The sequence below is a fragment of the Phytophthora infestans genome, genomic scaffold (assembly GCF_000142945.1).
Source record: "Phytophthora infestans T30-4 supercont1.5 genomic scaffold, whole genome shotgun sequence".
Lineage (NCBI taxonomy): Eukaryota > Oomycota > Peronosporomycetes > Peronosporales > Peronosporaceae > Phytophthora > Phytophthora infestans.
The window spans coordinates 3,901,049-3,914,937 of NW_003303754.1; the positions used below are offsets into that span (position 1 = coordinate 3,901,049).

Below are 13,889 nucleotides of genomic sequence, written 5' to 3' on the forward strand. Positions count from 1 at the left end.
TGGCCAGAAGCCTTGATCTAACTGACCTATATTCAAAACCGTACCCCAATGAGTCGGTTGGGTGGAAAGACACCATACGATATGGTGCACGGGAAGCCACCCAGCATTAGTGGCTTACCTGTGTGGGGTAGTGTCTGCTTTGTCCACATACCGGCTGCACTTCGCAAAGACAAGAAACTGTCTGCTAGAGCGCTAAAGTGCTGGTTCCTGGGTGTCTCAGAAGAAGCCAAGGGCTACAGACTATGGGATGTCTATAACAACAAACACATCGTTGCTCAAGATGTGCTGTTTGACACAACCAATGTAGCAAACATTGTCAATCGAGCCTTTGACAAGTCCAACCCGGAGGTCACAGCTCAATTTGCTCTGCGAGAGATACCCGGAGCAGTGGGAGAATAGCAGACTGCATCTGAGCAGGAGAGAGCTGAAGCAGTGGAAGTTGCACCTCCCACTGTGTCTCCAATGGAGTCCGCTGAAGCAGTGGGGGTATTCAAAAGGAAACGGAGCGCAGGGTTAGCGGAAGCTTCACCGCCCGTGGCGCGACCCCGTCGAGAGTCCAAACGACCAAAAAGGTATCAGGACTATCAGTGCTTCCAAGCAATCCTGTTCAAAGCTAACGCGGAAGAGATCCTAGAAAACAACGTCTCCATACCAAGAACTATCAGAGAAGTTCTGCGTGGACCCCATAGAGAGCAATGTAAACAGACCCTAGAGTTAGAGTACGACTTTCTCATCGAGAACAGAACCTGGAGATTGGTACCACTACCGCCTGGCCGAAAGGCTCTACCATGTCACTGGGTGCTCGTGGTGAAATACAGCGCTGACGGTACCGTCGAGCGATTCAAAGCACGACTCATTGCTCAAAGTACTGTAACTACCAAGAATTTGGAGTTGACTGTGACGAGGTATATGCACCGGTAGCAAGGTTTGAGTCCCTTCGCTTGGTGTTAGCCATTGGAACTATACAGGACTGTCATACCCATCAAATGGATGTCCACACTGCGTTCCTAAACGGTACCATGGAAGGAGAACAGAAAATCTACATGAGACAACCTCAAGGGTTTGCGAAGCAAGGCCAAGAGCAGCTGGCCTGTGAACGTCTAAAAAGCATATACGGGTTAAAGCAGGCCCCTCGCATAGAGCTCTTCATACCTTCTTGACATCGATGGGTTTTGCTCGTTGCCACAAAGTGTTTTGTATCTATCGTCAAAAGTGGGAGATGAATGGCTTTTTGTCGTGGTATATGTCGATGACCTCACTATTAAGTCTCGTGACATGGGGCTCATCAACCGACTGAAAGCCGAACTGTCAAACGGTTTAAAATGAAAGATCTGGGAGACATTCACTACATTTTCAAGATGGAAGTGCGACGCAACAGAAAGCAGCGAGTGATGATGATCTCACAACGCAAATATATCGCTGAGCTGATAGGTAAGTACAACATGGTGACCAGCACACCTGTACTAGCCCCACAAGCTCCAGGGTTGACGCTAGAAGCTGAGACGAAGATGAATGCTGAGCAAATAGCAGCGCAGCATTTCGACTACCGAGGCATAATTGGATCACTCCAATACCTGGTCCGTGGAACACGACCTGACATTGCCAACGCGGTGAGAGAATTAAGCAAGCTCCTATCGTGTTACAATCATATACACTTGGAAGCGGCTAGACGTGTCCTCAAATACTTGAAAGGGACGTCAGCGTACGGTCTACTACTCGATGGAAAAGAGAGTGACGTGACTTACGAAGTGTACACACACGCGAGCTTCGCGTGTCATCCAAAAGAACGCAAATCAGTCACCGGCTATGTGATTAAAACGGCTGGAACCAGCGTGTCGTGGTGTAGTAGCAAGCAAGGAGGTGTTTTCCTCTCTCTACTGCTGAGGCAGAACTCATCGCACTAAGCGAACGTGCTAAGGAGAGCGAGTGGCTATGGCATCTTCTAGGAGAAATGAAATTTTCCACAAAAGGGTCCGGTGCAAGTCTGGTTCGACAGCAATGCTGCCATCAGCATCGTCAGCAACCCAGGAAACCACGAAGCAAACACGCACATTGAAATACGGCTTATATTTACGAGAGACATGGTGGAACATACTCGTCTCAAGATAGTCTATTGTGCAACAACAGGGATGGCTGCCGATACTCTGACAAAGACATTGCCAGCCAAACAATTCCTATAGCTGAGGCATAAGCTAGGAGTGATGAATCTAAAGCTTACCCCTAGTACTTAGTGGGAGTATTGGCCAGAATGGCGATTAGACGCCGAGTTGCCGAAGGCGGCGAAGAGTTGGTAGAGGCCACAGATGCTGGACATAATTTAGTGTGTTAACACAATAAAATACTTACTTTCATTAAAACAATAGTGAGTACTAGAGTAAAACAGATCCTAAGAGCACTTGGATACAGTGCACCAGCAGACAGAGGCTGTCTGCCAACCAAACACTAGTGCGATGAGGACTTGAGGGCAGAAGGAAGAGATGCCGTCCAAGGACGAGATTACTTCTTCTTCTGCCTCAGACTGAGCACAAGTCTAGAGAATAGGTACCGTACTCCTTATGTGATTGGCGACGCTCGGTCATTAGCGACAAATCCAGCAGCCAATCAAATTGATTTAAATTTCGTGTCGTCGCGCTTTATGTGCTTGGCGACCAATATAATTTTGAACATGTAATATAGTTTTTCTATGCAGGTATCTTTTATGCTGGCAAGAAAGGCTGGACCACCTCAACTTTGGCGCCACCTTCAGGTACAACCTATCAGAGGGGTTTGTATGAATTTAGATAGGTTTATTAGAAAAAATTAGTGTGGCTCTTGGACATACTGTCGTACATGCACATTGTTGCAGTAATCTGCAACTTGTTCGCTCAAATACTGTTACACGAACGAAATGACGACGGCGACTACGCGTGTCGGAGGGGGCCGGGCGCTGCTATTGCTCGCCACCAAACTCGTGTTGATCTTCGGCTGCGCTGTGGGCGTCGTTTCAGGGCTCTGCATCCTCTTAGTCCGTCGAGTCCGCGAGCATGACGCCGCGTTGGGCCTTGCAACTTCAAAACTGGACGCTCTATCCATCCGCAGCTTCTCCTCGCTCCAGGAGCTACAGCGCTCACACGAGACCTTCCTACACGTGTTCGCCGTACAATTTCCCCTCGCTTTGACGTGTTTCACGAGCGTCTACGTGCTTAAACAGGTAAGGAGCTTCTGTATCGACTTTTACGTTTTAGGATATGTGCAATACTAATGTTGTGCTTCTTGCAAGACGTTCGCCATCCCTGGTTCAGCCTTGCTCAACGTGTTCGCAGGAGCGATTCTGCCCCTGTCCCTGGCATTCCCATTGGTCTGCACTCTAACAGCGTGTGGGGCGTCTTGCTGCTTCCTGTTGTCCAAGAACTTAGCCTCCGAGGAGATCGTAGTGAGCTTAAGTGAACGATTATTGCCTGGCAAACTGCCCATGCTGAGACACAAGATCGAGGACGCAACAGCACGAGGCCAACTGCTCTATCTGCTGCTCTTCCTGCGGGTTTTCCCGTTCACTCCCAACTGGTTCCTCAACATGGCGAGTCCGTGGCTTCAAGTGCCGCTGAAATGGTTCGCTCCGTCGGTGGCGCTGGGACTTTTGCCGTACAACTTTATCACCGTACACGCCGGAGCTATGTTGTCCTCTCTTCGGAGTACGAGCGACTTGTTGGACCCACGCACGGTGGGACTCCTCGTCCTTCTGGCGCTAGGAATGCTCGTCCCTGCACTTCTCAAGAAGAAAAACAAGGAGCGGGAAGCACAAGAGAACAGCAAGAAGGCGAAGTGACAACACTTTACTTCACAGTAAATTTAAAAAAAGAAAATGCGACTTTTGTGCTTCTGTGTCGGAAGTTACATCAGGTTTCCACGGTTCGGTTAGTTTGGTGCTGGTTTGTCAGAATTAATATCTTTGTGAAGAGTTTTGTCAAAATCCTGGATACAACGTCGGATCTGGTCCGCTGCTGCGATGCATCCCTCCAGGTGTAGCGGAACCAACCTCTTCGCATCAGCACCAGAGCGTGGCAAACGCCGTAGTCGCGACGATATATCCGTAATTCCGAGCAGTATTTCCCGAATTTGAGACTCCAATTCGGGTTCGGAAGATCGACTTTTTGCATCCGTAAAATCTGCCGTTGACGGTAAGGTAGCTTGATCACTCAAGGCTTCGTGAATCTCTTTCTGTAGCTGTCTTTGCAGCTTGTACGACTTGTCAGCGTCCAGGTACATGAACACTTGTATGCGGTCTCTTAGATTTGATGACGAATTTTGCTTACTGACAGCCCAGAGGGAGCTCGAAGCCAGCATTCCCTCGATCTTACCTGCAATGCCGTCGCTATAACGTATCGAATTCTGCTTCTGCTCCTCTAAGACTGTCATTCCTGTTGGGGGAGCTGGAGGTGTCAGTAGCTTTGACGGCGGAACCATATTCGCTCGGACGAAACACTTCTCCAAAATATCATCGGGCACTTGACTCCAAGCCTGTTCCAGCAACCGAGCAGCGTCCAAAAGTGTCGGTGTGTGTCCGAAGTGTACACCACCACCGTATTCCCTCTCCTCTGATGCCTTGAGAGTCGCCTTGACTTCTTCAGGAGCATTATGATACGACATCACACTCTGCACTAGCAGATACTTATAGTGCGCCTTGAGTGCACTAATCACACCCACTTCCAATGGTCTAGTCCACCACGTCTTTGGATTTGTTGTGGCCTCCCCAAACGACGCTACTGACGGCAAGAACACCAATCGAATGCCGTCGTCTTCGAAGTTTCCTTGATGTCCTGGCCGCTCTCCATCTACCACTAGTAACACCGGTTTACTCGTGCGTTCGCGTACAAACGGTACGAACACAGAGCTGTACCAACGGCCGAACGTTGGTCGATCCAGCCAAGCTCTCTCTTGGCTGAAATACGGCACCGGGAATGTCGAAGTTGTCGACATTTTACCGATTAGGGACACTGGTAGCGTCAATTTCCCAGTAGAATTGCAGGACACGACCAATGTCACTCGATTCCTGTGTTCTTGTGATTCGTCAAAAGGCAGAGTGTCGTAGAACAAAGAGGTCTCTTCAACTGTAAAGATCCATTCGGGGTCGTACTGGGTCATCAACTTGTGCAGGTCTTGCAGACTCTTGGTCTCTCTAATGTTATACTCGTATTTCTTCTCGGCGGAGCTTACGAAGGCGGTACGGATGCCATATCTCTTGCTGAACTTATCGTACCAGCCCCAACTGGCCTTGAACTGGTCGGGACTGATACCCATGCTTCTTGCCACAAGTTTTGCCTTGTCGATTACCACTGAGGGCGAGATTTCCGCCTTCGCTCGCTCTCTAGCATCGATCCAGGCTGCTAGCGTCTTTTCCAGCTCAGGAAACCGAGGCGCAGACCGCCGGTGGACATGAACTCTCATGTTTAATACGGCGGAGGAGCCTGCTCGCGCCTCAATGTCAGCAGCAGAGTTGATGATCCGACGAATCGACTTCTCGTTCACTCCGAAATCTCGCGCAAGCTGGCGCATCGAGAGTGGAGGATTCGAGTTCTTGTGCTTGTGGATGATCTCCAGGCGCTGCAAGTCATTGAGCCGCGGGCCGGCGCCGCGTCCTCGCTTCCGCATCGCCTTCTCCATCATAAAAGATGACGAGCGGAAGCAGTGTTCTGCACATCAGCTATACATAAATGCTACGTTGTCTACACCATCTTTTCTTGATATCAGTATTCAAGTCGAAAAGACAAGCGAACATGGCTCCAGGTGAGCTGCGAAAGAAGAGAAGCTCCCACTGCGGACTTTATTCTAATCCAATTGGTTCTCGCAGGAGGACGCGTGCGTAAGGAGCTCGAAGAGTGTCAGAAAGACTCGGACCTGTCCGGCGTCACAGCCGAGCCTGTGAACGCCGCGTCGCTCTCAGAATTGCGCGGCTCCATCCAAGGGCCCGAAGCCACGCCGTACGATGGTGGCCACTTCGAGCTGGAAATCATCATCCCACCCAAGTAAAGCACACTTTCTATCTTCTTCTACCGCATAGTTTTTATTCTAATGCGTTTAAACACCAGATACCCATTCGAGCCCCCGCAAATGCGCTTCTTGACCAAGATTTGGCACCCCAACATCTCGTCACAGACTGGTGCCATTTGTCTGGATATCCTCAAGGACGCGTGGTCGCCTGCGCTGACTATTAAGACGGCGCTGCTGTCCATCCAAGCGCTACTATCCGCTGCAGAGCCGACAGACCCACAGGACGCCGAGGTGGCAAAAATGTATCTCCACGACCACGAGCAGTTCCTCAACACTGCGCGCTTCTGGACTGAAAGCTACGCCAAACAGACCGAAACAGGAGACGACGCTGCACTCTCCAGACTCCTCGACATGGGCTTCCCCGCTGTAAGGAAAAATGCCTGTCGTATTTTTGTTTTATTCCTTATTTTGACTAATTTTGTTTACCTTGCAGGATCAGGCAAAAGCAGCACTGCAAGCAGCAAACGGTGACGAGAACGCTGCGATCGAAAAACTAGTCAGCAGCATGTAGCTCTCGCTTAAGGGGAAGGCTAACAGATGACTAGATTCCGATAGGAGTTTTATTCTTCTTCTTTTTGGGATGCGATCGACTCACTGTTTTTGCAGAAACTTTTTTTCTTTTCCAGTACCGGTAAGCCGTTCGCATTTTGTCACTGCTGCTTGTACTTTGCTGTTTGTATTTGAAGAAGACTGGTCCACCACTTACATACTACTGTAGTAGAACTGTATCTTCGACAACATCTTCTACCTGGAGCACTAAGTACAGTACTGCACCCCGTTTTCGCGAGGGTGGACCATATAGGATTTGCAAATAAATCATATTTTAGCTTACAAATGTAAGTTCTTTCGATTTCAGGATCATCACATCCAGAAGATTATCAAAGGTCCAAGGGCGCGAAAACGGGGTGCAGTACTGTACAGTAATCACCAACGTTAATGGGTTTTGATGAATTTCAAAGATGCTTGTACAGTACTGCACCCCGTTTTCGCGGGGATGGACCAGATAGGATTTGCAAATACATCAGACTTTTGCTTACATATCATTGTTAATTTAAGCTCACAGTCATTACATTTGGAAGTTTATCAAAGGTCCAAGGGCGCGAAAACAGGTGCAGTACTGTACTGTACTAGTGAGCTGACAGAAAAATTGGCATAACTCGGAATGGATCCGCTGGAAATCTTGTCAGATGGCTTGATGCATGACCCCAAGGAAAACCCCTGTCCAACCTGCTGAGTTCGGAAGAGACGTCTCCACTGGATAAAGTGCATCTATCCCGAAAGCATTAATTTTTCACTGTACATGTACTGTACTTCGCGAAGCAGAACTTTGTTTGTGTAAACTTGAATGCATTCCGAAGCTGAAGGAATGATGACTCTAAAAGGACATTACGGATCGGAAACCAATCAACTTATATGCTGACCGGGATGGACTTTAAAAGTACGCGTGACAAGGAGGTTAACTCTTAGGATTGGAAAACGAGTTGTCCATCAGTGCGTAAATCTGGACGACAAATTAAGCCCCACTCCCTTCATTTTGCTATTCTCCTCGTCGCCCTGAAGCCACTAAATATTCAAGACATGCGCATCAACTTCGTCGCAGTTGTGCTTTGGGTCGCACTTCTTTCTGTCACCAAGGCGGTGTCGGCCACACCTGAGATACCAACCCAGAAAAGTCGGCACCGCTACGCAACCAACGGCCTGAGAAGCGACCACGACGCTATCGACGAGGAGCGAGGCCTGAATTTTTTTAAGAAGCTGTTCGGCATGAACAAACACGAGAAATCTCAATTGAACGAGTACTCGATAACAACAGCCGCCGCGAAACTGAAAGGCCAAAAGAGCCCCGACGTCTTGAACTATCTTAACAAGCGATCTAGAGACGCTCGTGCTGCAGCCCGAGCAACTTGAACCATGGCATCCCAGTAAACCGAGCGATACTGTAATAAATTTCAGAAGCCTGTCTCGAAACTTTTGGCGTGCATCATTCCGAGTCTTGCGTCTCCATATACAGCCAAGGGGCGTACTCTGTAGCTGAATGTGCAGACGGCAAACTTGCCTATTTTTTCTTGGCTCTTGTGGACCGACTCGCGGTTTTAGCAGAAACATTCTCTTCCAATTTCTTCTTGAGCAGTTTGCGTTTATCCCCGGTGAGCTTCTTGCCCGACGTATCGCTTGAGCGCGTCATTTGCTGCTGGAACGCGGCTCGCTCAAACTTTCGCACAGCGTCCCCGCAGCCGTGCACTTCGGGCAGCGCGTGGTCGTGGCAGAATTTGAGCTTGCAGAACTTGCAGACACTGCCCAACATGGTCGTCTTTTTCTTACAGCGACTGGAGCTCTGGAACGCGCAGCTCGAGCTCTGGTTGGCTTGTCGCGTGAGGAATTCCAGCTCATCTTCTCCGTCTTTCAGGTCGTCTATGGGGGCGGTGTTGACAGCCTTGACTTGGGTCTTCTTCCTCTTGTTTTTCTTCTTCTTCCTCTTGTCTGACGTCGGTGCTGGTGGCGCAGGTTGGCGAGCGAGTCGACTCAAGTACAGATCCTTTAACAGTGAGCTAGCAGCCTTGAGATCTTCGTCCGGACTGCTCGCCTTGGACTCTTGTTGACTGACCTCGACGTCCACTGCTTCATCATTGTCGTCATCGGAGCTGTCGCTATCAAACACCATCATCTGGAACACGCTCTTCGTCGCTACAGCCTTGTCCTCTATCTCTTCCTCCTCCTCCTCCTCTTGTACAGCGACAGCAGGTTCTATTGCAGTCGCTTCCGCCGCCTCCGGTTTCTCGTCGTTGGACGCTGTCTTCTTCCTGTCAACCACCTTCACAGCGCTGCTAGAACCTGTCTTCCTAGGCTTCTGCGCTTGTTTAGGTTTTGTGACTTTAGTCTTCGCGATAGGCTTCAAAGAAGAAGACGCTGTAACTGCATCAGCCTGGTCGCTTTCAGCTGCTGACTCTGTAATCGACATGACGAGTTGTTCGTCCATTGCTCCTTCGACGACATCTTCGTCCAGATACTCTTGAGCACTTCGGTACTCTCCGTACTTCTCAAAGTGCTTCACTAATCCACTCAGGAACTTGTGCGACGAGATGGTGTCGGTATCACACACTACTGCTACATGCCGTTTCGCACGTGTGATGGCTACATTCATACGGCGATCGTCGGCAAGGAAGCCTACCTGTCTCGAGGCATTGGAGCGCACCAGACTCATGACAACTGCCTCCTTCTCGCAGCCCTGGAAGCCATCCACAGATCGGATTTCGAGCTTCGGGTAGCTCTCAAGCAGCAGAGCTTTCAGAGTCTGCACCTGCTTGTTGTACGGCGTGATCACAGCGACCTCTTCCTCCTTCAATCCAGCCTTCAATAGAGCACTCACGTGTCTCGCAACGACGTGAGCTTCCCCCTCGTTCGACTTGGACAGCTGAAGGGTACTGCTAGCCTTCTCTTCGTCCTTCGCGTCCTCCTCAAGCTCGCATCCCGCCGTGTCCAGCAGCAACAACGTGGCATCCAGCAACTCGTCTTCTTTAGAGATCGAGACGTGCGGCAGCTCATGCAACTTGCGCCTCGCGACGCCCTCGAAGCTCTTGAGCTCTCCCTTGTACATCGCCTGGGAGCTCCACTCGCTGATATCTTGGTGCATTCGGTACTGCGTGTCCAGCATCTTGACGATGCTCTGAGTGTTCGTGTAGCTTGTGACCCGATCGAACAGCGTCACTTCCAGTCCTTTGGCTGCTGCTGCCCTCGACTTGATGGTGGGAGGGAGCTGTAGGTGATCCCCAGCCAACACGCAGCGCTTGGCCTTCAGCATGGGGATCCAACACGACGCCTCGAGTGCCTGCGCCGCCTCGTCAATGATAACCAAGTCGAACGTCACGTCCTTGAGAAGCTTCGACGCTGCGCCGACGTTGGTCGCGAACACGACGTCACTGTGTCGGATGATGTCGCCCACCACCTTCTGCTCTCGAGTCCGGATCTCCTTGCGATTGGCCTTCATCTCGCGTCGTAATCGGTACCGTTCGCTCTTGTCTCGAGTCTTCTGCAGCTTTTTCTGCATGGAGCTCATTTCCTGGCGGATGTCGTTCACTATCTCGGTGCCTTCTGCACTCTCGATCTTGGCATCCAAACAGTAGTTCAGTATCTGCGGCAGCACTCGCGCGGGGTGTCCTATACGTGTGAGCTTCAGCTTCTTCCTAAGCGTCGAACACGTGCTCGCCAGCTTGTCTAGCACATTATCCACGGCGATATTTGACGGAGCACAGACTAAAACCTTTAGGTCGAATCTGGTCACTGCCTGCAGTATAAACTCCACCACTGTCGTCGTCTTGCCGGTTCCTGGAGGGCCGTGAATGAGAGCCAAGTCCTTGGACGCCAGTGCGAATCTTACCGCCTCCACTTGAGACTCGTTTAGACCTGTATTAAAGGGCGTTATGTCAGGAAGTGGTGTGTTCCAGCTCGGCTCGCGCTCCGAGAACACGACGTCCACTACCGTCTGAGCTGCGCCGAACTCGAACTTGGTCATTTGGTCCAGAGCGCTCGTCAACTTGAGGAACGTTGCGTTGTTCACTAGGCGGTCCAGTGTGACGCCTGCTGTTGCGGTCAGTAGCTCCACTTCATCCACGTCTTCTTGGTCGCTATTGACAGCCACAGAGATGCCTCGTTCCTCGACACGGGACACGATTCCAGTGGGTAGTTTGGCTCCGGTTAGAGTGTTTTTCTGCGCTCGGATCTGCACTAAATCCCCCACTGTGAATTGGTGTGGCTTTGCTTGCCGTAAACTAAGCGAAGGGAACGAGAACTGCAGCAGGGTGCGTCCGAATAGTCCCGTGGAGTAGCGTGCAAGAGTCAAATGTGTCAATACATTCGGGTTTTCGTTGTCGTCGAGCGTTTCCAGCTCGTCCCGCATGGTCTGCACCTCCTCCTGCTGCTCCATAGACAAGAGACGACGTGTAGATGCCAGCCATGTCTCTAGAGCCACTGGACGCAGGGCACGAGCGCCCGCAGACGCCGCCGACGCGTTGGCCTTCTTGGGCATCAGATACGTTACGTAACGCGTACACAATATTGTGTGTTTAAACCTTGTGCGAATCAGAAACGTTTGCGGAATAGACCAGAGGCGACACCTCATCACTATTATAGCGGATCATCGGCATGGCGGTGGGTACGACGGACACGAATGGGCTAAGACGCCGCAACGTACAGGGCGAGAACCCGGCGGATGATGCGCCACGTGCAGCCACCACGCCACGACGCGCGCCGCGGCCTCAGAAGGGCTTTGTGGATCTGCTCATGTCTCCGCTGAGCTTCGTTCTAGGCGACGGAGAGCCCGAGGATCCGCAGGCGGCGGCGCGTAACTTTGCGCACAGTCTACGTCGTCGCTACGGGGAGAATGTGACGCCGCGCTTCGAACACACGTCGTTCCGAGACGCGGTGTCTACCGCCCGTACTGCCTCCAAGTTCCTGCTGGTGTTCCTACACTCGAACATCCACGACGACGCCGACACGTTCTGTCGGTAAGAGCACAACAGCTAGAGAGCATTGGTCTGAGTCGCTAACCGTGTTGATGTGTGCAGCAAGGCCATGTGCACCCAGCGTATGAGTGCGTATCTTAACAACAGCGACTGCATCGTGTCGTGGGCGGGCTGCGTACAGCATGCGGAGGGTTTTGGCGTGAGTTTATCCCTCGGATGCGCCACCTTCCCGTTCCTAGCTCTACTGTCTTGTGTGTCCAGAGGGGTCAACGTGGTGGAGAAGATCACAGGTGAGTTATCTTATTTGAGTATTTGAGGCGTTCTTGTGCACTCATTGAGGGATTCTACTAGCCAACTTGCCGGCGGACGAGATTATCGAAAAGCTGAATGCAGCAGTGGATCGCAACAACCAGATTTTGACCACAGCGCGCCACATCCGCCAGCAGCGGACCGAGACGCAGATTTTGCGTGAACAGCAAGACCTCGAATACCAGGAGTCGCTGGCAGCAGACCGTCGTCGTGAGCAAGAGGCTCGTGAACAGGCCGAACGGGAAGAGAAGGAGCGATTGCGGGAGGAAGAAGAGGAGCGACGTGCAGAAGAAGAAGCGCGACGTCAAGACGAGGAGAACGCGCGTCGAGAAGAGCAGTACAAGGCTGAGATTGAAGCCAAACGCTCTCATATCGCTGACGGCCCAAAGTCGCGCACGCCGCCGCCAGGCGCAGACTACAAGACGGCGGTGATCAAGTTCCACCTGTACAACGGCACTCGTCTCGACCACATTTTCTACGCGCACGACACGCTCAAGACCGTGCGCGACTTCATCGACGTCGAGTTCTTCGACCGGAAGATCACGATCCGGAACTACGAGCTGGCTACCAACTTCCCGAAGAAAGTCTACGGTCCGGAGATCCTGGACGTCACTCTAACTGACGCGGTACGTGACAATGCTCTAAGATGTCAGTTGTTGATGCTAATGAGATGGCTACATCTACCGACAGGGTCTCGCGCCTCAGGCCTTTGTGTTTGTGCAAGATCTCGACTCGTAGCTTGAAGTAAAAAAGAAACTCGCTGACAAATGCTAAATGAGTGAGTGAAATCCTCACTGGGATAATTTAACAGCACCGTCTTACTTGGAATACAAAGACCAAGAGTCTTAATTGAAAGGTACTACAATAGTATTCAGTCTCTATAGCTGCAGTGCGCGTTGCTTGCCGGATGCTGCTCGGTACATGCGATCGTGCAGTGCAGCAGCCTGTTCATGGGTCTCCGAACTAACGCCCGTAATGAGCACACGCTCGACGCCTTGCACGTTTTCAGACCATCGCAGCGAGTCAAAGATACGCTGCGAGGCCTCGGCGACGTCTCCAGTTGGTGAGAGATCGAGATATCCTCCTACTCGGTCCTTTAAGTCGCTCAGCTTGCCGTGGAAGTCAATAACCACCCAGCGACTCAGATCTTGTTTCCTCGACGCGTCCATCGTCTCAGCTGCGTCTGCTTGGTACAAATACGTATCCACGTCTGGAGCGTAGTGTGTGATCATCTGTCCAGGTGCCTGCTGAGCCTCCTTGGTCTGCATCTTGGCTTCCTTCTGGATCGTCACCACCTCATACTGGCCCCCTAATAACTCGGCGTTATCCTCCAGTACCAGCTTCAAAGCCTGCTCCGACACGCCTCCACGTCGGAACACAATCAGCTTGCACTCCTCGGGCACAATCTTCACCACTGTCGACTCAATGCCGACTTCGCAACAGCCTTCTTCTGTCGCTTCAATGACACTCAAGTTCTCGCACGCCCCCAAGTCGTCCATTACGTGTTTGGCGGTAGTAGGCGACACGTGGCCGAATCGGTTGGCACTTGGAGCTGCCACGGGCACTTTAGCTTCCTTCAGAAGAGCCTGAGCGATGGGATGTTTGGGGCATCGGAGTCCGACAAATCCAGTGTTGGCTGACAGCATCAGTGGAAGTTCTGGCACAGCCTTAGCGATGAGAGTCAGCGGCCCAGGCCAGAAGGCTCTGCCCAGACATTCGAAAGCCTGTCGACCTGTTGGCGTCATGTCCACGAGCTTCACGGCGTCGTCCAGAGCGGGGACGTGCACGATTAATGGGTCTGTTAGCGGCCGCGCCTTGGCTTCGAAAATGGCCAGAACGGCCTCAGAGTTAAGTGCGTTGGCTCCAAGCCCATAGACAGTTTCGGTGGGGAAAGCAACGAGCTGGCCAAGTCGCAACTGCTGCGCCGCGAAGGAAAAGCCTTCAGCGTCCGGTTTGAGGAGACGCGCCATGGTGGACTGGAGGCGAATGCGAGCGCTACAAAGCGAAGTAGGACGTCGCGAATGGTGCGAACGGAAGACAAACGTCTTGGCTTGAAGGTGGAGCAAGTTGCTGCAATCGATTAGCTGCTGTTGC

The 13,889-nt window shown here is 51.6% G+C and overlaps 5 protein-coding genes across 5 annotated transcripts; 3 read left to right on the forward strand and 2 right to left on the reverse strand.

Annotated features, from left to right (window-relative positions):
• Positions 1 to 2,887: 2,887 nt before the first annotated feature.
• PITG_04424 (SNARE associated Golgi protein, putative) lies at positions 2,888 to 3,805 on the forward strand (the record flags this gene model as incomplete). The annotated part of the gene is made up of 2 exons (XM_002905997.1): positions 2,888 to 3,190; positions 3,260 to 3,805. 2 exons carry the CDS (start codon positions 2,888 to 2,890, stop codon positions 3,803 to 3,805), a joined length of 849 nt encoding a protein of 282 aa, XP_002906043.1.
• A 1,948-nt stretch (positions 3,806 to 5,753) lies between these two features.
• PITG_04425 (ubiquitin-conjugating enzyme E2, putative) lies at positions 5,754 to 6,538 on the forward strand (the record flags this gene model as incomplete). The annotated part of the gene is made up of 4 exons (XM_002905998.1): positions 5,754 to 5,763; positions 5,828 to 6,002; positions 6,066 to 6,393; positions 6,461 to 6,538. The coding sequence occupies 4 exons, from the start codon at positions 5,754 to 5,756 to the stop codon at positions 6,536 to 6,538; spliced, it is 591 nt and encodes a 196-aa protein (XP_002906044.1).
• A 1,545-nt stretch (positions 6,539 to 8,083) lies between these two features.
• Positions 8,084 to 11,050, reverse strand: PITG_04426 (DNA polymerase alpha-associated DNA helicase A, putative; the record flags this gene model as incomplete). The annotated part of the gene is made up of 1 exon (XM_002905999.1): positions 8,084 to 11,050. One exon carries the CDS (start codon positions 11,048 to 11,050, stop codon positions 8,084 to 8,086), a length of 2,967 nt encoding a protein of 988 aa, XP_002906045.1.
• A 76-nt stretch (positions 11,051 to 11,126) lies between these two features.
• On the forward strand, positions 11,127 to 12,588 carry PITG_04427 (uncharacterized protein; the record flags this gene model as incomplete). The annotated part of the gene is made up of 4 exons (XM_002906000.1): positions 11,127 to 11,528; positions 11,589 to 11,776; positions 11,838 to 12,421; positions 12,486 to 12,588. 4 exons carry the CDS (start codon positions 11,167 to 11,169, stop codon positions 12,531 to 12,533), a joined length of 1,182 nt encoding a protein of 393 aa, XP_002906046.1.
• An 85-nt stretch (positions 12,589 to 12,673) lies between these two features.
• Positions 12,674 to 13,765, reverse strand: PITG_04428 (uncharacterized protein; the record flags this gene model as incomplete). Its single annotated transcript, XM_002906001.1, has 1 exon — positions 12,674 to 13,765. The coding sequence occupies one exon, from the start codon at positions 13,763 to 13,765 to the stop codon at positions 12,674 to 12,676; it is 1,092 nt and encodes a 363-aa protein (XP_002906047.1).
• Between the last annotated feature and the right edge of the window lie 124 nt (positions 13,766 to 13,889).